Source organism: Acartia tonsa, chromosome 6 (genome assembly GCF_053477335.1).
Source record: "Acartia tonsa isolate MP-2025a chromosome 6, ASM5347733v1, whole genome shotgun sequence".
NCBI classification, from domain to species: Eukaryota; Metazoa; Arthropoda; class Copepoda; order Calanoida; family Acartiidae; genus Acartia; species Acartia tonsa.
The window spans coordinates 45494675-45518245 of record NC_137265.1 but is presented as its reverse complement, the minus strand read 5'-3'; the positions used below and the strand labels follow the sequence as shown (position 1 = coordinate 45518245).

The 23571-nt window shown below is 36.9% G+C and overlaps 1 protein-coding gene across 2 annotated transcripts; it reads left to right on the top strand.

The window, feature by feature from the left end:
* Positions 1-9390: 9390 nt before the first annotated feature.
* On the top strand, positions 9391-22160 carry LOC145322784 (uncharacterized). Of its 2 annotated transcripts, XM_080165039.1 has the most exons (10): positions 9391-10067; positions 10284-10601; positions 10865-11494; positions 11919-12027; positions 12852-12960; positions 13650-13761; positions 14686-14758; positions 15365-15497; positions 16008-16083; positions 20707-22160. In XM_080165039.1, exons 3-10 carry the CDS (start codon positions 10905-10907, stop codon positions 20771-20773), a joined length of 1269 nt encoding a protein of 422 aa, XP_080021165.1. In that variant the 5' UTR covers positions 9391-10067; positions 10284-10601; positions 10865-10904; the 3' UTR covers positions 20774-22160. The 2 variants fall into 2 exon arrangements, with proteins under 2 accessions (XP_080021165.1, XP_080021164.1); XM_080165038.1 differs by having other exon boundaries at positions 9391-10601.
* Positions 22161-23571: the final 1411 nt, after the last annotated feature.

Genomic DNA, 23571 nt, shown 5'->3' with positions numbered 1-23571 from the left:
GCCACTCAATAATTTTAAATGTCCGCCTGTTTATGTGTTTTGTTATTTTTATCTGAATTATTATTTTTTGACTCACTTAATTTTACCTACAAGTTTTGATAAAGAATTTACTGATTGTAAAAGGAAAATCTATTCTAATATTGTTATTTTTTTATTGTTTTAGGTCAATAATTTTCTCCTGATTATATTGAAGAGGTCTCTAGTTTTACAGAGATTCAAGATTCATATTTTATACCTATTATTTCAATTTACTACAAAATTAGAAGAAGAATAGTTGATAAAGTTATTTCTCGCATCCTATTATAAACAGCTTTCCGCGGATATAAAATGTGCAATTATAAGATTAAAACCAGATTTTTTAGCCCCGAGATGCCAAAGGCTTATTACATTTTTATATTAGTAGAAAACTAGATGTAATACGATGCTAGACATAGTTTTTTTTTGTATGGATGAGAACCATTTATATTTATAATCCACCGGATATTAATCGGATTCGAATGAATACGAGAAAAATTATTACTATTTTAGTACCTATAATTAACCTTATTGTTCAGTAGGTACCTAATAGTTTAAAGTCTTTATGACTATAAATATTTTGATAGACAAAAATTAAATTTTTTAACCTATGTTTGGTAAATTTTAATTTGAGAGTGGGAACTTTTGTACATATCTTTAAGTGCCTTTTTATCCCAAATTACGAGATTTTAACTGCTTTCCTTACCTCTCTTTAAAACTCATATCATAGTGAAATAAATGTCTAAATTGTCATCAAAATAGAAGAAGTAAATTGCTTTCAAAAACATGAATAATAATTAAAATTAACTTGGAATATAAAAAAAAAACAAAGAGACAATCTTTATTATTATTTACTGTTTTGACAATTTTAGACTTTTAATATATTATATTGCTTTGTCCTTTATGCTTAAACCCTTGTGTGATATCCCTATTATATAAATTTCAGGGAGGGAAAGGACAATGACGATCAAATTATCATCCATTGTCCTTGTTGAAATAAGGATAAACCGGTATTTGGTAATTAGCGCACCTTTATGAACACAGAACATCTGCGCAGCACAACCCTGTCATTTTCTAGGCATTATTGATATACTGAAATCAGTTATAAAAACATATTTAAAACCTCACAAGATTCTGCAATGATAAACATAATCAAAGTGTGATCTTATTTTATTGAGATCATAATAGCACAGTTATGATAAATGATAACATATACATTTAATAAAATAAGATGAACTCTTCATTGGAGGAATTGTAGGAGGTGCTTGGGCCAGTAAACCTGTAATAGTAGAATACAAATATTACTACTACTTTCTCTGCTTCTTCTCCTTTTTCTTTTGGCGGCGCTCTTTCTTTGAGATCTTCAGATCTTCGAGCTGCTCTTCCAACTGCTTGTTTTCATACAGCAATGTCTCCTTGACCTTGGCTAGGCGGTCGTAGGATGCGTCCTGCCACTTCTCGTTATCTCTGAGCCTTCTCAGCTCTAAACGCAATTCATTGAGCTCTAATTCCTTGTCTCCTTCCCTCTTGTCCTTCATGAGGTCCATTTGGAGCTTCAACGTCTCGACCTCTACCCTCAAGTTGACCACCTCTGCACACTTGTCCTGGTAGAGTGAAGATATCCTCCCTGCTACACGGCTCGCCTCCCTCTCTCTCGTGTATGGGTCTCTGGTCCTCCCACCCTTTGTTACCTGGTGGAGCAAGCGCTCCAAACAGCCGTTGGACATAGGACTGCGGCCGCCATTTGGCCTGGCTCCGGAAACTTGGGAATCCAAGCGTTCACGGCTGACTGTCCTGTGCGACGTCCTTCTTGGCGGGGCATGCCTTGAGGTACTTCTTGTTCTCCTCCCCCTGAACAGCCCTCTCGACTTCAACAGCCGGACCATGTACTCGTCCTCATACCAGGCCTTGGTCATCGAAATTGGCAAGGGCATGGGCAACGGTGCTAGGATCCTCTTCTTGGGGCGTCTCTGGTGCACATAGGCGTGCTGATGGTGCTGAGTTATCCATCCAATGACAATCTGTACGCCTAGGTCCGACGGCGTCTTGCCTAACGATGTTTTGCGGTAGAATTCTTCATAGCACTGGGCAAAGCACGCCAACACCCCGTTTTCTGGTGAGAGAAAGGCTTTATGCAAGCTCAAACTCTGCTCACCAATGAGCTGGGTGTAGCTGCGGATCTCGTTGTTGAGCTCTGAGAGGCTAAACCAGTGCCTTTCTCCATCCGGATTGTATCGCGCCGTGGAGAATGATATGCGATGCTTGCCTCCCTCTATCGCAGCTTCCGTCAAGCAACGGATTGTTGCCATCAGGTCTTCATTTTGCTCTTCCATGAAAAAGCAATGGACGATGTCCGCCGAGATGTGCATGGGGCGTTGCTCGTCTCTCATCCAATCCAGCGTCTCCTGGGTGAAGGTGCTCATCGACACGTCGCCTACCGTCTTGTAGACAATGGGGTAGTTGGTGGCCCTGGTTTCGACAATCTCGAAATCCGAGATGTGGACTCGCAAGGGTTGCTCCTCCTCCTGCTCCATGACCTCGACTCGGGCAGTCTCTACGGCATCTGCGGCCCAGTCATCAGCAGTCTTCGCCATTCTGAAATTTGGAAATCATTTTAGTGTTTTGTAAAACAATTAATTTTTTACTGTTTGTCCACGGCGAATTACGTGCGTATGTCTGTCTTGAAATTTCAATTAATAAAGCACCAATGGATAGAGTTTTGAAAAAAAAATTATGAACTAATACGAATTTGGATAAAACACATATTATAATTTGAGAATAATGAACTTTATATAATTACTGTACAATATTGGATAAAAAACACTTTTATGCATAAATGTTCGATATTAAAAAAATATTTTTGTAAAATATCGAAATTACATGGTTGTTATTTTGATAAATTTACAGCATTTTTAGCGAATTTGAATAAGCGCCGTATTTTTAACTTTCGTTTGTTTGTTTCACCTAGTTTTTAATGCTGTTCGAGTTTTGGAAAAAGAAATGTCGATAGATTAATTTTTGGAAAAAGAAACGTCGATAGATTAATTTTTGGAAAAAATATATGATTTTTGAAAATAAAAACTACCTCTTATGCTGAACAAAAAGCTCCGGTGGACGTAAGCAGTTAAAATGTTGGTAAACAGATGAATTATTTCTAAAAATACACATAACTTATCAACTCGGTATAGGATGGTTCGCCAATGAAATCTTTACACGACTGGAAGAATTATTTCCGTTTTTCTGTATATATGAAACCTTAAAAGCGCGATGCCGCGTTTATTTGTCAATTGGCGTTGCGTAGTAGGTATTTTATTTTGTAAAATATATAACTAACTTCCGGTAAATTATGTTGTACTACGCGACACTACTTTTGGAAAAGGATTTGATAAAGTCGTCTTTTATTCTTGAGCTTTTGTTTGTCTATAAGGAATAATGGAACTTTTATTATTATTTGAAAACTTTATTTTCTTTTGATTTTTTAAGCTTTTTTGTAAACTTGGGTTTTAAGAACGATTTTTTAAATTTGAAAAATGGTAAAAAAATATTGAAAAAATTAGAAAAATCTTTTGTGTGGGTTTGGGAACCTCTAAAAGTGTGGTTTCCCATTTTTGGTTTTGAAAATCGATTTTTGTCTTAGTTTTTGATAGCTCTGATATACTCAGAGCTGATCCTTCCTGCTTGTAGAATGACCATTATTTTTCTAGGGTTTACTCCCCTTTTGGTAAGGACGTCTGCTGCTTGGAGATCTCCAGGTACCCAGACCAGTTTCTGGATTTCCTTGCCCTCCAGCCATTGCTTCACCATGCCTATTTCTCTCCTTAGCCTCCTCTCTCCCACATCTGTTGCGCTATGAATGCTTACATAGGCGTCTCTGTTGTCAATGATGGCTGTGATTGGGAAGTCAAACTTGTCTCCCAAAACTTCTTTCAGAAACCATCTTGTTGCTATGGCTGCGTCAATACCTGTTGTCAGACTCATGGTTTCAGCCGCTAGTGTGGAGTTTGTGACTCTTTGGATTTTGTTGGCTTTCCATTCTATTGGAGCACAGTCTCCAGTGTCTGCATTGACTAAGAACATGATGTATCCTTGAGCACTGTCTACTCCTTCGTTCAGGTTGCCAAAGCTGGCATCTGTGAACACCCAGATTTCAGCTTTCTTCAGATCTTTCAGATCTGCAATTCTCACTCTGGAGATATCTTTCATTTTGGTGAGAGTTTTCTTGGCTGCTTTCAGATCTGCTATGGTTCCACCTTGCATCTTTGTGGAAGCTTCTATCAACTCAAATGCAAGATCTGGTCTTGTAGCTCTTACCGTCCAGTTTATCGCTCCTGTCATCTGTCTGATCAGTGTTAGTTCTTCAGAAGTCATCTTCTCTGTTGTTTGGCTTAGCCTTTTGGCTTCAATTTTTGGAATTGTGACACCTTCTACATACTTCTCTTGATCCAGATTGATTCCATTGTCATCTTGTTTCAACATGAATCCTGTGTACATAAATGAGTTGGTCTCAGACTTGCCAATCTTGAAAGCACTGAGTACTTTGTTTAGGATTGTATCATTGAAAAATTCTGTACCACAGTGAATGAAGTCATCAACGTGAATTCCAATCAGCCCTTCTAATTCTCCTTTGTCATTCAGTAGGTAGAATAGGCCTGAATCATAAGTAGATTTCTTGAAACCTAACTTTTCCAGGTTGTTTTTCACTTTTTCGTACCATTTCTTGCTTGCATCTCTTAACCCATACAAGCACTTCTTCAGTCTCCAAAGCTTCTTTAGCAGTTTTGCTTCCTTTGGAGGTTTCACAAGAACTATTCTGTCTAATTCATTGCCTTGAAGGAAGGCTGATTTCACATCACTTGCACTTATTTGCCATTTGTTTGCTGCAGCGATTGCTAAAATGATCCTGAGTGTGTGTTTGTGCATGGTAGGTGATTCCTTTGGGACATCCTGTAGTTCCTGGAATCCTTTGGCTGTGAGCCTTGCTCTCAATTCATCGCTTTTTTTGGTTATGACCCATAGTGTTGTGATGTATTCTTGTCCTTCATCCTCTATTACTTCATAGGTATCAAACTCCTCTAGTTTGTCTAGTTCTTTTTGTTTAGCATCTAGTGCTTCTGGAGTGTTGGTTTCATCCTTGTCCACTAATACTGCTAGGATCTCTTCATGAAGGTTTCTGTCAGAGTTGTCCTCATTATCTTTTCTTTCAACTCTTGGCTCTTCAGTTTTTCTGAGTTCTATGTTTTCAACATCATCACTAATTATTTGACCATCATCAAGAACAAAATTGTACCAGTTAGGATATTTTCCTGTTCTTTTGCCGCTGCTAATTACTGTGGCGTTTTTCCATACTCCTTCTATTCTGATCTGCACTTTTTCAGCTCTCTTTAGTATGGCCACTTGTTTGGTGTTGTTCTTTTTTGTTGGTCTGCCTGGTTTCTTTTTGTGTTGAGATGTCTCATTGTTTTGTTCATTCTGTGTTTCTGTTTCAATCTCTTCTGTGTCTTCTTCTGTGTTCTCTTCAGTGACGTCATTGTTCACAGGAGTGATTGTCTCTGTCTGCATGCTAGTGGTTGTGACTGTATTTTCAGCTTCTTTCTGAGTGTTTGTATCTTTTGTGTTCTTGTCCTTTTCATTTTTGGCACTTTCAGCCTTGTTGGTGTTGGCATTTTCAGCCTGGGCATTTTCAGCCTTGTTTTCTTCAGTTTTTATCTTCTCAGCTAGTTCTGGTTTTACTGGATACAGTCTGTTTGCGTGTACTTGTCCGAAGTATCTCCCATGTCTCACACAAATCACTTTTCCATCCTGGTACACTACCTTTCCTGGACCTAACCACTTGTCATCTTTCTCTCTCCTGTAATATACGTAATCTCCATGATTGTAGACATGTTGAGCTGTTCTGATCTTAGTTCTGAGAGCTTGTTTAAGCTTTTCACAGTTTTGAGATTTCATGAATGCTGTTCTGCATTCATGCATGGATTTGAGTTGTTCTTCTAGAGCTTTGCTGTGAGTTTTAATCTCTATGGCATTTGGTGGTTCTTCAATTATGTTTGGTAGGTTTGGTTGTCTCCCATATACTAGTTGAAAAGGTGAGAATCCATATACTGTAGACAAGGAGTTCTTGGCTACACATGCCCATGCCAGGGCTGTCTCCAGGTCCATGTCTGGGAAGTCCACCAGTACTCTGGTGAGAATGCTGTCTACTAGTGCATGATTTCTCTCACATAGTCCATTGCTCCATGGACTATACGCTGCTGTAGTGTGAATGATTATGTCCAGTTTGCTCATTGCCTCCATCATAATGGAGCCTGTGAACTCTAAACCTTGATCTGTGATGATCTCTCTTGGTTTTTGGAAATATCTTACCCAGTGAGTCATGAAAGCTTTGACAACTGCTTCTGGGGTCTTTGATTTTAATACTGTGCCTACTGTGAATCTTGTAAAACAGTCAATCATGTACAGTATGGGTATTCCCTTCCATATCTTTAAATCCATGGCTACACAGTTATTGAAATCATTTGCCAATGGTAGGGCTACAGAGGGTCTATCTGGTAATCGCTTTTTGAAAATGCATCCTTCACACCCATCTATAATTTTGTCAATCATTTCATCAAAGTGATCTCTCCACTTTTCTGCTCCTTTTAAAAGATCAACAAATTTGGTTTTGCTGCCATGGCCAAATTGCCTATGGAGCTTCTCTAACATTTGGTATTGTTGTCTTATGGATGCTTGTTCTAAGTCTATGAGCATTACATGTTGCATGACCATTGAGTCTTCTTGGTCATCTTGGCCTAACAGATTGATAATATAATGGCCTGCACTTGTGGTATGGAGCTTAATGGGGTTTCCATTAGCTGTAGCTGTGTCATTGACTAGGTTGATTGCTATTCCTAGTTGTTTCATGTGTTGTTTGGACATGAGTAGTGGAATGTCTGAGTCTATGACATCTAGACTTAGTTCATGTATTTCATTGGCAATAATTATAGGTATTTTGTAAATTCCTAGTGAGCATAGTGATTGCTGGTTGCCAAAAGTGAACGATGTTTTACTATGATGTGGTCCTGATAGTAAATGTTTTAGATGTTTGGGAATAGCCTGCATGTATATTTTTAGCCATTTCATGCCTGTGACACTGCTAGAACAGCAGGTATCAAGCGCTGCTGCATTTAGCGTTTCAGCGGTGAATTTTGATAATTCATTTTTATCTGTAGTAAAGAAAATGTGCTTTTGGTTATTATCATTCTCTTTATTCTCTGCCTCTTCAATTTCTTTGAGAATATGCTCCGGAATGTCGTCTTCCGTGTCTGAGGTCTGTCCTTCTATGACAAATGCTTGTCTGTATCTGTCCTGTCTTTGTCCGTCTTGCATTTTGTTATAGGGACATTCTCTTTGTAAATGTTTAATTGACAGACAGCTCCTACATTGTAAAATACGCCCCCTCGCGTCTTTAGGGTTGGTTTTCTCCCCTTGTGCTAGGTTATTTTGGGAATGATTGTTTTGGAAACTGTTACTGTTGCTTGGGGCATGCGTGCGATTACTATTGTTGTGACGGGAATTTTTATAGTTTTTATTATTTTGGAAATTTTTCTTCTTTGCCCACGCAACAAATGCGTCTTCATGTTGTGCCATGAAAGCGTCTGACAGTTTATCTGAGCTAGTCTCATTCTTCAACCCAAAAACGTTGGTTAGCATGTCAAACATTTTTACTTTGACATTTTCATAGAGCTTTTTATCGTCGGATAGATCTACCACGGAATTTAGTAGCTCTATTTGTTGTGCAGAGAGGTTAGCATTGTTCATAAGGAACCCTGCTTTTATGTCGCTTGATAATGTTGTCAACCCTGCATTTTCAGCTTTGGAAACTAAGTATTCAAAATGTTTTGCATACTCTGAAAATTCTTGACCTGTAGCTCTCTTATATTCAACTATTTCTCTTAGACATTGGAATTTTAAATGCTTGGAAGGTTTCCCAATATGTCCGTCAAGAAATTCTAGTATTTTATCCACAGAATTTTCTGCAGAACCTATTTCTTCGGGCCTATATTTTTGCAGTAATTGTCTTTGGATATTATCCCCAAAGTGGGGATGATCATTTTTGATCCCCGCTAAAAGAATGGCCCCCCTTTTTGCTTTGGGAATGTCTGTGATCATATTCCATAATGCCACATTGTCTTTGTAATCTGAGTAAAGCGAGTAATCGGAGAGCTTTGGCGCTTCCGTTGTTACCCTCACTTCTGCCATTTTTATTGAATCCGGTGAGGTTTCGTGATTTTGAAAATTATTGGCTTTATGGAAATTATATATGTCTTTAGCACTTGTACTTTTTTGTGCTTTATAGTTGAATCTAAAAGTTTTGCTTTGTAAATTATGCTTCTCTTTAATATGACGCAGGTTTGTCCTACCCATTAATAAGGTGGCTTAATTTTCTTTCCTATTTGGAAAAATGACAGTTTGGAAATTGCGCTACTTTTGGAAATTTACATCCTTGGATTACGCTACTTATAGATTAGTTATTTATCCTCTATTTTTACGAATAAAATAACACACAATTTATAAATTTTCTTTATTTTTAGTTACTATGTTTGAGAAAAGAATTCTTCTTTATATTTATTTGGAAAAAATTACATATAACATATTTTGTTAATATACTTTATATGACAGTTTTACACCGGCTGCTCCGAGCCTAATTTATTTGAAAATTAATCTTACAATTTTTGTAAATACACCGGCTGCTACGAGCCTATCAATTTGTTCTACACCGGCTTCTACGAGCCTAATAATATATGTTTTACATATATATTCCACACCAGCCTACAACGGGCTTAACATTTTTAATTGATTTCAGTAATCTTCTGTTTTGAAAAAAATATCACCAACCTCTACGGGTTTAATCATTTGTTAATTGAGCCTAATGAACAGAGTTGTGCATTGTGGAATTCCGTAGATCTTTTTGAAAAAATGTGCCTTTTTTTTTTTTAACTGTAGCGCTGCTACTATTGTTGAAATAAGGATAAACCGGTATTTGGTAATTAGCGCACCTTTATGAACACAGAACATCTGCGCAGCACAACCCTGTCATTTTCTAGGCATTATTGATATACTGAAATCAGTTATAAAAACATATTTAAAACCTCACAAGATTCTGCAATGATAAACATAATCAAAGTGTGATCTTATTTTATTGAGATCATAATAGCACAGTTATGATAAATGATAACATATACATTTAATAAAATAAGATGAACTCTTCATTGGAGGAATTGTAGGAGGTGCTTGGGCCAGTAAACCTGTAATAGTAGAATACAAATAGTCCTATCCTTAATTTTCCTGATTAACTTCCAAATGTAAACTGAAGCTTAAAAAGACTGTTTATCGTACAAACGTTTAGTTTACTTGAAAATAGTAAAATTAGTTTGTAAAATTTGCATTCCCTTCATAGCCAATCCAAAATATGTTTTAGGGAGACTTTTTATAGATCTGAAATAGTTTAATTTTAAATCATTTAATGCTTTTCTATTTCGCTTAATTAAATAATATCGATAATGCTTTGCCTAAAAAGATATTAGCGGTTTCCCTCTAAGAGCTTAGTCGAACACAGAAACGCCTCCACCCCTTATTATGAATTATATTGATAGTAAGGGGGTTGGGTTTTTTTTCAGGTTAAGTTATTTTGGGGTAGAGGTAGTTCTGCATGGTTAGCGCACCGCAGGAGTTGGGCATAGGCCCCTCTAGCTCCTCTTTTGAACTTTTCAAAAATGAAGTGGTGGTTCTGTGCTCGATAGGCACTTTGGGGGAAAGTGCTAAAATACTAAATGTAATTAGGGGGATCGGATTAACTGTCATCTGACGCAAAATTTTAATGGATTAGGTAATTGTTAACATTTCACATTTGAGAAAATATAAGTAGTTATGTACTAATTCAAAGATTTTCAGTAACATTTCAATGAAAAAGTGTATTTCACGTTGGATGACGATTTTTTCCTTCCCTTCATTTATTAAGTATGTATACTTATCTTTTTAGCACAATTAAAAACTTTATGCCTTCTAATTATATCAAAGTAGACTATTCATGAATAAGATATGAAGAATTTTAAATTTTTAAAATGTGTAGTTAATAGGTATATTGTTTTGTTAAAGTCAAAAAGACACTCTAATTACAAATTTATATGCAGTCTAAGATATTTAAATCATTTCCTCGTTTTATTATAATTCTAGAATTTTGTTGTCTGAAAAATCTTCAACTCTAATTCATGAATAGTTTCTTTTCTAAATAGTATGAATAAAAAACACAAATTATTTTCTAACAAAAAAGCTCAATTTCTTTACGAACTAGTTGAAACTTAGCACATTGAAGCAACTCTACTGCCAGCTTTAATATAATTAATATGTATATTATAATTAGTTTGATTTATATTGTAATTATTGTATTATAAAGTCAAAATATTTAGTCAAATTTAATACTTATACTGCTATATTATCCTCTATATTAGACAAATTTGCATTAATTTCTGAAAACTTCAGAAAGTTTAGAAAATGTGAAGTGATATTAGCTTGGTATAATACAGACTATTCAAGGAGTTCTCTATACAGAGGTGAGTTAAGGGAGGGATGATACAATGGACTGTAAATTACTTCATACTGGCCCCCAAAGTTTTATTAACAAGCTCTCTCTTTTGTTTGTTTAAGAAATAATGCTAATGTTATCAAACCTTGATTGGTTGGTACACACTAGCAGTGTTAAAACTTTTCCGCCAATGATTTCAGAAGAGGTTTATCTTTAGAGATGTACTATGTTCATTAAATCTTTCGCCTATATTTAGAAATATTATTTAATATCACTTAAATATTATTTTAGGAGTTTGGTTGTAAGATCTTGATGCTGAAGAGAACTAAAAATGAACGACACAGTAAGGACATCCAGACAAAGGTCCTGCAAACGGCCAATCAAATCCGAGCCTGACAGTTGTGATGATGAATCCCCAGTACCTGATAAGAAACAGAAACTGTCCCCAATCTCCAGTAAAAGTATTAAAACTGAAAAAGGTCTTAGAAATAACATCCCAAAGAAGAGGGGCCGGCCAAAGATCAACAAAATTGTCAGTTTAAAAGAGCCAAAAGTTATGTTAGAAAAGATAAAAATCTCAAAGAAATCTTCAGCTAAGCCCAGCAGCAAAGGCAAACCTCTACGGAAACCGCCGCCAAAACTTGATAAAATCTCAGACAGAAATCAATTTGACGATCTTTTCAATGATCATGAAAGTAAAGCAAATTTGAATGTATGCTATGATGATCAAGTTGCAAAGAAAAAAGTTCCCAAACAACATAAGAGCTTTGTAAGAAAAGTTGGACCTGGCAGATCTGAAAATAAAATTCACACTCAAGGAATTAAAAAGGAGAGAAATGTTTACAGCAGAGAGATTAAAAATGCTTCCATTTTTCAAGAAATTATACAAGAATTGAATCAGGAAAATACTGCAGAGAAAAGGTGAAAAAAATTAGTGTAGTTGTGGCGTATCCCCTCAAATTGCCTTCTTGAGTATAGAACCCCCCCCCCCCCCCCCCGTAAGTTTGAAATGAAATGTAATAAGGGGTGGGAAGGTAGTTTTTATTTGTATTTTATTACTTATGGTTAGGTTATGATAATTTATATTGGGTATAACCCGCAGGGGTTATTCAATAATAAAAACTAACAACCCCCTCCCCAATATTTAAAAAATAAGGATGGGGGTTTCAAAGCTCGACATGCACTCAGAAGGAAAGCACCGACAATGGCTTGTACAAATGGATTTATTATTACTTGGATTTTACACACGACTATCATGTACTCTAACAAAGTGAAACTTGTAGCTGGCTTAAATGACGATCCCACTACTTTCCTTCATTCAATTGTATAAAGTAAAAATATTTAGAAAATGGAAAGCGTATAGTAGTCATCAAAAGAAAAAGATTCCGAAGTTGCTCCCCATTAATCAGCTACAGAAGGAAGAGTTTCAAAAGTGGCTTAAAACTTATAATGAGGTAGGTACCTATTCTAAAATTTAAATTAGACATTATTATATTTTCAGTCTAATTTTTGCACAAAAAGTTAATAAACTGTGTATTATCTTTGTTAAAGGGGGGAAGCCGGGTGTGACACATTTTGAAAGCAAAACCTAAATTCAAAGGAACTCTACTAAAAAAAGAATTACAGCACTGACATTTGGTATGGCAGTTGATTTAAAGAGGTACAATGTGGAACTGTGAAATTTCCTTTACATTTTTAATTGTTACTTTTTGAATATCGACATGTTTAAAATATGAGGGAAACGGCGGTTTTCGGCAAGAACGGCTGTTTAGCCGTTTCTTCACAGTTCCACTTTGTACCTCATCACAGCGACTGCCATGCTTACTTTTACTATTTTAGTGATGTTTTTAATTCTGAATTGATCATTCTTAGGACTAAACTTATTAAGTACAATTTTATGACTGTAGAATCTCGTTAATTACTTTTTAATATTTTATTATTAATAAATATCCGGTAGGTACTAAAAGCACTAAAAATGCAGTATTAACATATTTAGGTGTATTTAAGTATGGAAGATTGGACTTTAGATAGTACTGGTCTTTAAAGTTATATATACTAGGTACAATATCTGTTATTTTGTTGGTTAACAAAATTTTTGGTACTAATGAAATCTTTATTGGGTTTCACATCTACAAAACTTACATTGTACAATCTTTTCCCCTAAAAATTTAAATTTTCTTAATCTTGTTTATCATTATTAGGGGCTTACATCAAATTAATCGTCAACAGTCTTATCCCTTAAGATCCCTGAGAAAGACATTTTATATTTATATTTAAGTTGCAAGAAGAGAGAGCGGTTGGATTAAAGTTGGATTCTGTGAAGGACCAACCAGAGGATATGGATCCTGATATCTGGCAGCTTATCCAGCAATTTCAACAGTATATAGGTACCTATAATTTTTTCATATTTTATCCTCTTTTTACGTCATACTGAGGTTGGTGGGTGAGTGATATTCGTGATACCCCTTCATTATTAGAAACAATTCTGTTTTTCTTAAAGTGACTACGAGCACACTAACCCCCCCCCCCCCCCTCCTATTTTTAAGACAGGGGTGTATATTCTGCATGGGATCCTCTGCTCAGGGGGGGGAAAATAAAAAATAAGTGGTTGGAGGGGAAAAAATTGTAAAAATTAAGAAAAAAATTTTCCATTTCGCCCCCCTCCTTGGTTAAAAAACTAAAAAAATGTGTGGTAGGAGGGATAAAATAAATAAAATATAGAGTTCTTTAAAATATTTTTCTATTTTCCCCTCTACTTTTTAAGAAAAATCTAGGGGAGAAAAAAAAATAAAAAATTTTGTAGCAGGGGAAAAAAAATAAATCTTGTGCAGAATATGTTTTAAGATTAATTTAAAGGTGATAGTTTTTTTTCTATGCATAATTCCTGCAGGGCTCTTATCTGGGATGACCTAATAACTTTGACAATAACCCAGCTACGACCAAACAATAGTTGAAATTGAAGTACATAAAAAAATCACAAGTTTTTCTAAAATAACAGCTGAGAAAATAGCGTTATTGACGGACAGACGGAGTAAATAGCTTTGTTATTAGAAAGTCTTATCTTTTAATGTTGTAGATTGTGCTGTGTTTGACAAGAATGGTGGAGCTGTAAGTGATGTAATAAATGATGAGCGGGCAGCCTACACATCCTGGCTGGATCTGGGTAACAGGATGGTCAAAACACACAGGTACAAGTACTGTTAGTGAATTAGTGAATAATGAGCGGGCAGCCTACACATCCAGGATAGATCTGGGAAACAGGATGGTTAAAACACACAGGTACAGTTAGTAAGGTAGTGATTAATCCTGAAGGATTCGGAAAACAGGAGGGTTTAAACACACAGGTACAGGTACAGTAAGTAATGTAGTGAATAATGAGCGGGCAGCCTACAGATCCTGGCTGGAACTTGGCAACAGGATGGTTAAAACACACAGGTACAGTAACTGAGTTAGTGAATAATGATCGGGCAGCCTACACATCTTGGCTAGATCTGGGTAACATGATCATGATGGTCAAAACACACAGGTACAAGCGCAGATAGTGAGGTAGTGGGCAGCCTACACATCCAGGATAGATCTGGGAAACAGGATGGTCAAAACACACAGGTACAAGCGCAGTTAGTGAGGTATTGAATAATGAGCGGGCAGCCTACACATCAAGGATAGATCTGGGTAACAGGATGGTTAAAACACACAGGTAAAAGTACAGTTAGTGAGGTACCTAGTGAATAATGAGCGGGCAGCCTACACATCCAGGATAGATCTGGGAAACAGGATGGTTAAAACACACAGGTAAAAGTACAGTTAGTGAGGTGGTGAATAATGAGCGGGCAGCCTACACATCTTAGATTGATCTGGGTAACAGGATGGTTAAAATACACAGGTTAAATTTATATAGGTATAAAATCCGGTTTTGCATAAAATTGTGGATTTTTGCAGATTTTACATATTTTATCATAACAAGCCTTCCTTACATACAAACTGATGATGATTTTAATGGTATTCTTACCATCAAAAGAATGTATTTATTGGCCAACTTGATGAGATTTTTTTTTCGTCTGAAAGACCTATTTCAAGTTCCAGGCTATTATATTTTAAATGTTTCTGTTCAGATTTTTCACATGTGCTGGATGCAATTATGCAACGGACAAATATTCAAGACTTGAACAACACATGAAAAGACAGGTACTTTTTTTAACATTTTCAAATTTTGAAACATTATATGTATTTAATTTACACTAGAGAGTCTTTTATATTGATGAATTTCTTAAGTGCATTTATCTTTTAAATCCAGCGACATCCAATGATCAACCTAACATATAATGTTTTAGGCTTGATCATTTATGTCTGTTGGTTGATCATTTAGTTTCGCAGAACATTTTCCAGTTTTAAACTTTAAGTATTAATGACAATAACAGCTGAAATGGTTATGTCTTTGTGAACTATAAACTAATGTAACTTAAAGCAAAATGGACAATGAACATATATGGTCCTTTATGGTAAAGTAGGGCTCTATCTTGAAGGAAACTATTCATGAACTATTAATTCTAAACATTTTCGTATCATGGAAATAAAACAAAGTAACGGGTTTCGTCATATTTTCACAGTAGCCTTTCTCCTATTTCTTGCCCCTGCAGGGGTGGGGGGGGTCTCTAACCCTGTAGGGCTGATTTCCTAACCCTGCATCATAAATATTTACCTAACCTGACCATAAATAACAAAAGCGACTGTGAAAATACGACGAAACCCGCTACTTTTTTTTCTTTCCATTATCCAAAAGATATTTATTAGGAGAAAAGTTTATTGGTGTACAAATGTCTGCGATGTCACTACAAGCACAGCTCAAAATGTTTGATGCAAATCCACGTGGATAGCCATGAATATGATCCTAAATACATGCAGAGACCTGTAAACAACCAAATGGGTAAGTATATACAAAAGAGGGATAATGCAATGGATAATCTAAGGATTAGTTATTCAGTTATCAATCATACTATATGCTTTAAGTGCAAGTATGAGATACATCCAGCCGTTTTGAGGCAATTGATATACTAGGTATGAGCTTTATGTCCTATTTTTGTTATATAAATCATCAAAAGACTTATTTTTGTATATTAAAGCTGTTCTATAATTATTATGGTCTATACAATTATATCCGTATGTAATAGCTCTTATCGTTAATTTAGGAATGTTATAATTGTCTTGGAAATTTCTAACGGATTTCAATTACTGTGTGTTTAGACTTAATGATTAATATTTTTCTTATTAAGTTCTGACACTCCAAAAGTGATAATGTTTGTTTTTTCTACCACCTATTATTAAAAGTTTCGTTTTTATGGATGTTATAATCCTTGTTTTATGAAATTTACTCATTATAACTAGAGTATAATTTATTTGAAATCAACTTTAATGAATGAACCAGGCATTATTTAAGGTCGTTCCTGTAAACTGTGTAAATTTCAAGTTCGTGCCTTCTGTCTAGGCCCTCACAAGGAAATCCATCATAATAAGTAAGTACTTTTAGTAATACCTAGTTTAAGTGGGGCTTTTCTTTGATTTTAATAGATTATCCGCATGTATCCCAATCTATCTCTTTAGCCTATCAGGTTAAGTAACATCCAACAGACAAACAACCCTTCAATTGCACTATCTTTGTCTGGAAGTTCTTTCTTTCTGTAGCCCATTTTTCTTATTCATCCGTTACATCATCATTACTGGCCAGATTGAGAAATCTGGCTGCTTCCAGAGGGTTGGTCCAGAGGTCTCTGACAGTGAGGGTAGTAGGGTTCTCCGGACAGTTAAACAGGTGGTTGGTTGTGTGAGTAGCAGGGCAGTTGGGGCAGGTGTCATCAATAGAATTGTCAATTCTTGCTCTGTAGCTGTTAAGAAAGCTACTATAGCCGGAACGTAGTTGAGCAAGTGTGCTTCTGGTGGTTCTGGGTAGAACCCTTTCAGTAGCGTTTATGGGGGGAGGGGGGGCATTGAGAACTTTGCTGTTGGCCATGTTGTTTAGCATGTCTCTGACAGAGGTGGTGTGGATATGCTTCAGTCTCCTCTTATAGGCATCGGAGGAGAGGTTTGGGGTGGATAAGTCCTTTATTTCCCTGCCAAATTTGGAGGTCAATGTTTCCTTCATCTGGCGGGCAGGGGGGCGAGCATTTAGATTCGTTGGGTTAGGGTGGTCCTGTTTCTGTGTAGAGAGTAGGTACTGTTTGCTGAGCATTTCACAGTGCTGTCTGACTTTCATTAGCTTGGTTTCATGATGTAAGTGATCTATGTCAGACATTAGATGACAGCCTGTGGCGGTGCGCAGCGCGGAGTTTTGGGCCGCCTGCAGTCTTTTCCAATTAGTTTCACTTAAGGAGGGGGTCCAAATTGGAGCACAGTAGTTAAGTGTAGATTGTCCGATGGCCTTGTATGTGTTGGTAATTACTTCCTTCTCCTTGCCCCAGTTGGTGCCAGTCAGTGCTTTCAGGATGTTATTCTTAGACTGTAGCTTAGTTTTCATATCTGAAGCATGCTGGTTAAAGGAGAGGAGGCCATCAAAAGTGACCCCAAGAAATTTGGGTTTCTTGACGGTCGGGACAGTTTCACCATTGATTTTCACATCCAGTGTTAGATTTACTTCATATGAAGCAGTTGTGAAAAGAGTAGCTGATGACTTGGCAGGTGAAATGAAAAGATTACGGCTCTTGAACCAGGTGTCAAGCGTATCGAGATATTGGTTGATCTCTTTCACCACGGTGTCGATAACAGGTCCAGAATTTAAAATGTTGGAATCATCAGCATAAGATACCAATTTTATGTCGCCAGGTGGTAAGGGCATGGAGGACATATAGAGGTTGAACAAAACAGGAGATAAAACTCTGCCTTGTGGTACCCCTTGCTTGACTTTCCTAAATGTTGATCTAGAGTTTCTAAATTCAACATATGTCTGTCTGCCGCGAAGATAACCACAGAGAAAGCGTTTGACATAGTCATTTAGAGGAAGGTTGTTGATGTCCTCTAGAAGAAGCTGATGGTCCACAGTGTCAAATGCTTTGGACAGGTCAATTGCCACAGAGACTGTGCGGCTGACGGGTTTCTTCCGGTTAAGTCCTGAGTTGATGTGGTTCAAAATGCTGTGGAGGGCTGTGGTTGTCGATCTGTTCTTTCTGAATCCATGCTGGTGGTCAGCAAGCTGAACAGCAGCATTGACTAGTGGTAAAAGAAGAGCTTCCAATGTTTTAGCTGCGGGGGAAAGAAGAGAGACGGGGCGGTAGCTGGGGCCTTTATCTGCAGGTTTGCCGGGTTTTAGTAAGGGGATGATCTTGGCTGTCTTCCAGATTGTGGGGACCTTGGAGGTCTTGATGCAGACATTAAAGATGTTAGTGAGGTATTTAATCCCATTTGGTCCGAGCATAATTGGAGACAGGCCGTCAGGTCCAAGTGCTTTGGAGCTCTTGGCCTTCTTGATGGCTTCCAAGGTCTGGGCAGGGGTGAAAACAGGTGCTTGGTCCTTAGCCTTGCGTTTCATTCTTCGCAGAATATTACGTAGGGCTTGCTGGGGCTTCTTGTCTGTATTTGGAGTATATTGTTTGTTGAAGTTAGTGGCCAGTTTCTTGGGATGGTTGATGGTTTTATTGTTGAACGAGATGCCCTGGTTCTCAGGTTGCCTGGGGTTGTTGCCAAGTCCTTTGATGGTGCTCCATAATTTCTTAGAACCAGGTAGACAGCTGTCAAGGTGTTCAGTCCATTTTTGTTTCCTATGATCTCTGATTTTTTGGTTGATGTTGTTGTTAAGATCATTCAGTCTGTCGTCATTAGGGTTGTTTCTTCTAATCTCGTCTCTCTCATCAATTAGTCTTGCTGCTTCTGTGGGAAGGGCATTGTAAGTTTTAGGAATTCTTCCAGCTGGGATGGATTTTTTGGAGGCTTTAAGAAGGATGTTTCTGAAGAATTTTTCCGCTTTGTGGACGTCTGTAACATTTCTGGCATTTGCAAAGGATTGTTCAGTTAAATTTGTGAATTCTTCCCAGTTGGCTTTTGAAAAATTCATGAAGGTAAAGTGCTTGGAGTTGAATTTTGTGAAGTTAGCAGTTAGGCTGATTGAGATCGGCAGATGGTCTGAGCTAAGTTTATTCTCGATTCTCCAGGTGCTGGTGGGAATGAGGTTTGGGGAGGCAAGGCTGATGTCAGGTGCTGTAGAAGCTGTGTTGGTGACTCTTGTAGGTAAGTCTTCATTTATGATTCCATGGCTGTTGTTAGAGATGGTGTCGGCTAGGAGTTGGCCTCTGGCATCAGGGTTGGCCTCTGAATGCCAGAGTTCATGGTGAGCATTTACATCCCCAAGTATGTAGTAAGATTCACCAAGTCCCTCGTGAAGATGGTTAAGAGGGGGGGTGTATTGTGGGCTACAGCTGCTCTGTGGAGGTATATACACATAAAAAAAAAAAAAAACATAAAAAACATTTATTCAGTGACAGATTACGCCCCGTCTTACGAAGCAGTACATACAATAGTACACCAAGCTACTGCTTAGTACCAGGTGTACTTTACAATTTTTCATAATATTTATAAATTTAAATTGCATGACTAACACTAGATGTTATGTGTGGCACTGATTAGGCTTCCCTAAAAGTAGGAATATGCGTATCTAGAAAGGTTGTTGTCTTTGCCAGGTATGCAGATGGTGAGGGATTCGAGGTGTGGATCTTGTTGAAGAATGGCAGGTTCAGGAACAAGATTGAAATTAACATCCTTGTGGACTAGAAAGCCTAGGCCACCGCCTTTGTTCACACCTCTATCTTTTCTCACAAATGTGTAGTTTGGAGTGTTTCTTAGCTTAGATCTGTCGGTAAGTTTAGTTTCCTGAAGGGCTGCAATGAGAAAGTTTCCTTTCTCTAGGGCATGTAGCAGCTCGTCGAGTTTACCAGTGAATCCATTGATGTTGTGTTGGTAAATCTTCAGGTTATGGCCTTGATGGTTGTGGGTGGGAAGGGGGTCCCGAGGGGGGTTACGAGGGGGAGGGGGGTCCCGAGGGCGGGCACGTGGGGGAGGGGGGACACGAGGGGGTCCATTTGGGGAAGGGGGGTCCCGAGGGGGGACGCGGGGGGGAGGGGGAATCCGAGGGGGGACACGGGGGGGAGGGGGGACACGGGGGGGAGGGGGGTCCCGAGGGGGGACACGAGGGGAGAGGGGGTCCCGGGGGGGTTTGTTGGGGGTGGGGGGGACAGGGGGGCTCTTTCTGGTGGCGCAGCATGGTCCAGTCCAAGATTTTAATTTGGATCTCTGTTTGGTAGATTTTAGGCCAGAGCATTTGACATGGAGCCATTCTTGACATGATGAGCATTGGACAGCATAGGGTGTTAAGTTACTGTTGCATATGATACAGGGCCAATGGTTTGGGCCAGGATTTTGCTCTATACCAGCTCTGATTAAGAGAAGCCGAATAAGACAGGCTGGAGTTGTCTTACTCTTTGTCGGGCAAGCTAAAAACTAAAGCTAAAAGTTAGCAGAGTGAACCTCTTTGTCGATGTTGTTAAAAAACCTCTGGAAGGTTGTTGATGATGTGTTGGTAAGATAAGTTGGGAGATTGTTGTCGTTGGCTCTTGGCTTCTCTGCTGCTGCTGGTGGTGTTGCTGCTGCTGATGAAGGTAGATACACAGCGTAGATGTGGCCAACATAGTATCCTTGTCTGGAAGTACAAACTGTGCTTGGTAATGAGCTGCGCCTATATAAGGGCCCAGGCATTCTAGGTTAAATTAACTAGGTTAGTAATTAAAGAGCTGGTTGTCTCATAGGGTGTTACTTTATTTGAGTGGAGTAGACAGAAAGAATAAAATCACTGCTACCCATACCAATTTGTTTGACTGTACGTAAAAGTGCCCTTAGTTGGATCTTAACAGATAAGACAATGGACGATAAATTGTTGTACATCCCCAATGATGATATATGGATTTACCCTTCCTGTAGATGAAATTATAGGTTTCCAAGTTTAGACACATCAAGTTTAAATCGGCCAAAAAAGAAAGCCAACGATTGTGAGAACGCATTTATAATACTTTGGGTGCTTGTATGAATTACAGTTACAATGGCAGTTAGGTGTCGACTTTTGTGTTTCAAATGATTAACTTATTTTTTCTTGATTTCAGAGTGTTCCAAACTAACTTTACAAGCGAATTTATGGATCATTGGAGAGAATGGTTTGTGGGCAAATAATCGAAGCAACTACTTTTTTTCTCTTGTTTTTGTTAATAATATTACATTTTGAAAGACGTATTACCTAGGTATTTTTTTTATTTTGTCAATCCATAGTTTTAAAGCGACTTATTTGGATTTCTAATTATCATTAAAAATACCAACTTATTTCTTTATGTAAGAAAGATTTTAAAACGTTTAAAATCACAAAAGGATATTTTATTATAAGCAAAGATATAACAATTAAATATTCTGTTAAAAAAAACGCGAATAGTCCCTTTCGTAACATCGCGCCATAAGGGGCGATTTGTCGTATTTTAAAATGGCTTTTTATATTGGGTTAGGTGATTGCCCCACAGGGTTAGAGCTCCCCGCAGGGGCTAGAAATAGGAGAAAGGCTACTGTGAAAAATACGAAGAATCGCCCCTTTCGTGCGATGTTACGAAAGGGGCCATACCCAAAAAAACCTTATGGCCTATTATATTATTATTATTACATTCCAAACATGTACCTAACATTTGTCAGTATTTAACCTAATATAGTATTACTTTAAATTCCAGAAAATTTTGTCACATTTTATGTCGTATTTCAAATGGCAATGTCTCAGTTACAGTATGTTTTTGCCTACTGTAATTTAAACATTATCGTTTAAAATACAACAAAAATGAAATATTGCATACCTGCTCGTAATTTTTATTTTCTTACCTTTCTAAGGGGAAAGAGATATTTTTAAAAAAGAAAAAAAATTTAAATTATTTAAATTTACATTTTAATTCAGGGGTAGAATAATGACCTTCATCAACATTACATATGATATTAGATCTGATAAAGTTATACCAAAATATTTTTATGATTCTCAAATTTATGTATATTATGCACTAAGATTCTCATTTCAAAGTATTTACTATAATACATTTGTACTTACATAAATGGGACCTAAAGATAGGGCAATTTTAGAATAGTTATTTCGTGCATCGTATTATAAACCGCTGCCTAAAAATACAATACAAAATTAAAACTATTTTTTTTTAACCCCAGAGATGCTGAAGGCACGGACTAAAAAACTGGTTTTAATCCTATAATCGTAAATTTTTATATTCATAGAAAACTGGATTTAATACGATGCTCCACTGGATATTAATTGGTTTCGAAGCGATACGGGATATTTCTCCACATATGTATGCTTGGTAATACCAAGTTCTAGGATCTGTAACAATTTGTATCCAAAAATCTTTATTTTCAATAAAATTGATAATAATTTATTCAACTATTTCTTTGCATGATCCAATCTTTAGGCTTCCTTTTAGATTATTATACTGCTCAATCATATTGTGGCCTTACTTAATATGTAAATTTTAATATAAAAAAACTACAGTTGTGATCCTGTTGCCTTAAAAAAAAATAAGATAATTATGTCTTGTTAGTATACTGTAAGAAAAGTGATATTTCATCTACAGAATAACTTTATTCCATCCAATAATACAGTGTTTTTTTTTATGAGAACTTTTTTGAAAGCAATTTTACCCCACTTATAGTTATCAGAATTTAATGATTAACGGCTTATTTTCTTCGTTTTTTATAACCATTTATAGAATATTAAACAAATATTTCAGTTTTTATTTAAAAAGTACAGTAAAATCAAAAATTTAAAAAAATTAAAAATGGTTTTAGCGCATTTTTCTTAAGCTTAAATCTTCTACCCTTTGCAAGAAAAAAATTGGATTTTCAGTAGTCAACTTTAAAGGGCCAGTACTCCCTCCTTGGTTGAGATATGGCTTTCAAACTTTAATATGTTCTAGTAAATGTTCCCAAAAGTATCTGTATCAATTTTTTACTCTGTATATCAACTTTGAAGCGTTTTGCAGCCACTCTTGCAAAGGGTAGAAGATTCGAGCATGAGAAAAATGCGCTAAAACCATTTTTAGATGTTGACACCTAGGCCTTGAATTTTTTATTTTTCTGCACTTTTTTAATAAAAACTTTTTTTTGATGTTCTATAAATGGTTATAAAAAAAGAAGAAAATAAGCCCTTAATCATTAATTTCTGATAACTATAAGTGGGGTAAAATTGCTTTCAAAAAAGTTCTCATAAAAAAAAACACACTGTATAACCCAGGGTTGTCGAATTGGGCACTTTTTTTGATATTGGGCGGCCCAATTGCCCAAAAGGGTTTTAGGCGGGTTTTGGGCGCCCAAAAGTGGTTTTGGGCACCCTTTTTGGGCAAATGTCGTAAAAAGCATTTAAAAAGGATATTAAATAGCCTAAAACCATACCTAGACTTATTATTAGAAATAAAATAGCCTAAAACCATCTCAGGACCTATAAAGGCTCCACTGGAAAGGAGAACCATATCGGTTCAGCAGTTAGCGAAATCCTTCTCTAGATACAAAAAAGCTTACTAATTTATATAGTTAACTAGCGGCTACGGCCCTAGAGGCCTCTAGGGGCACTTGAGGAGGGGAGAGTCAAATTTGATAATCCAATTTTATTATTATATTAGATTTAAAAAGAAAAATTTTAAAAAAATTGGGGGGGGGGGGAATAATTTTTTTTTTTTTTGGGGGGGGGGCGATTTCTCCCATTTTTATTTTTAGTTTTAAAAAATTTTAAAAAAAGTTTTTTTGGGAGTGTAATTTTTTTTTCTAGGGGCGATTTCTCTTAGGAGGGTGGTGGTACCCTCCCCCAAAATAGTTATAAACCTTCCCAGAACCTATGAGAAGCTACCCTGTTAAGGAGAACCTGATCGGTTCAGCGGTTAGCGAGATCCTTCGGTACAAACACACAGACACACAAACAAACAGACACACATCCTGTTACT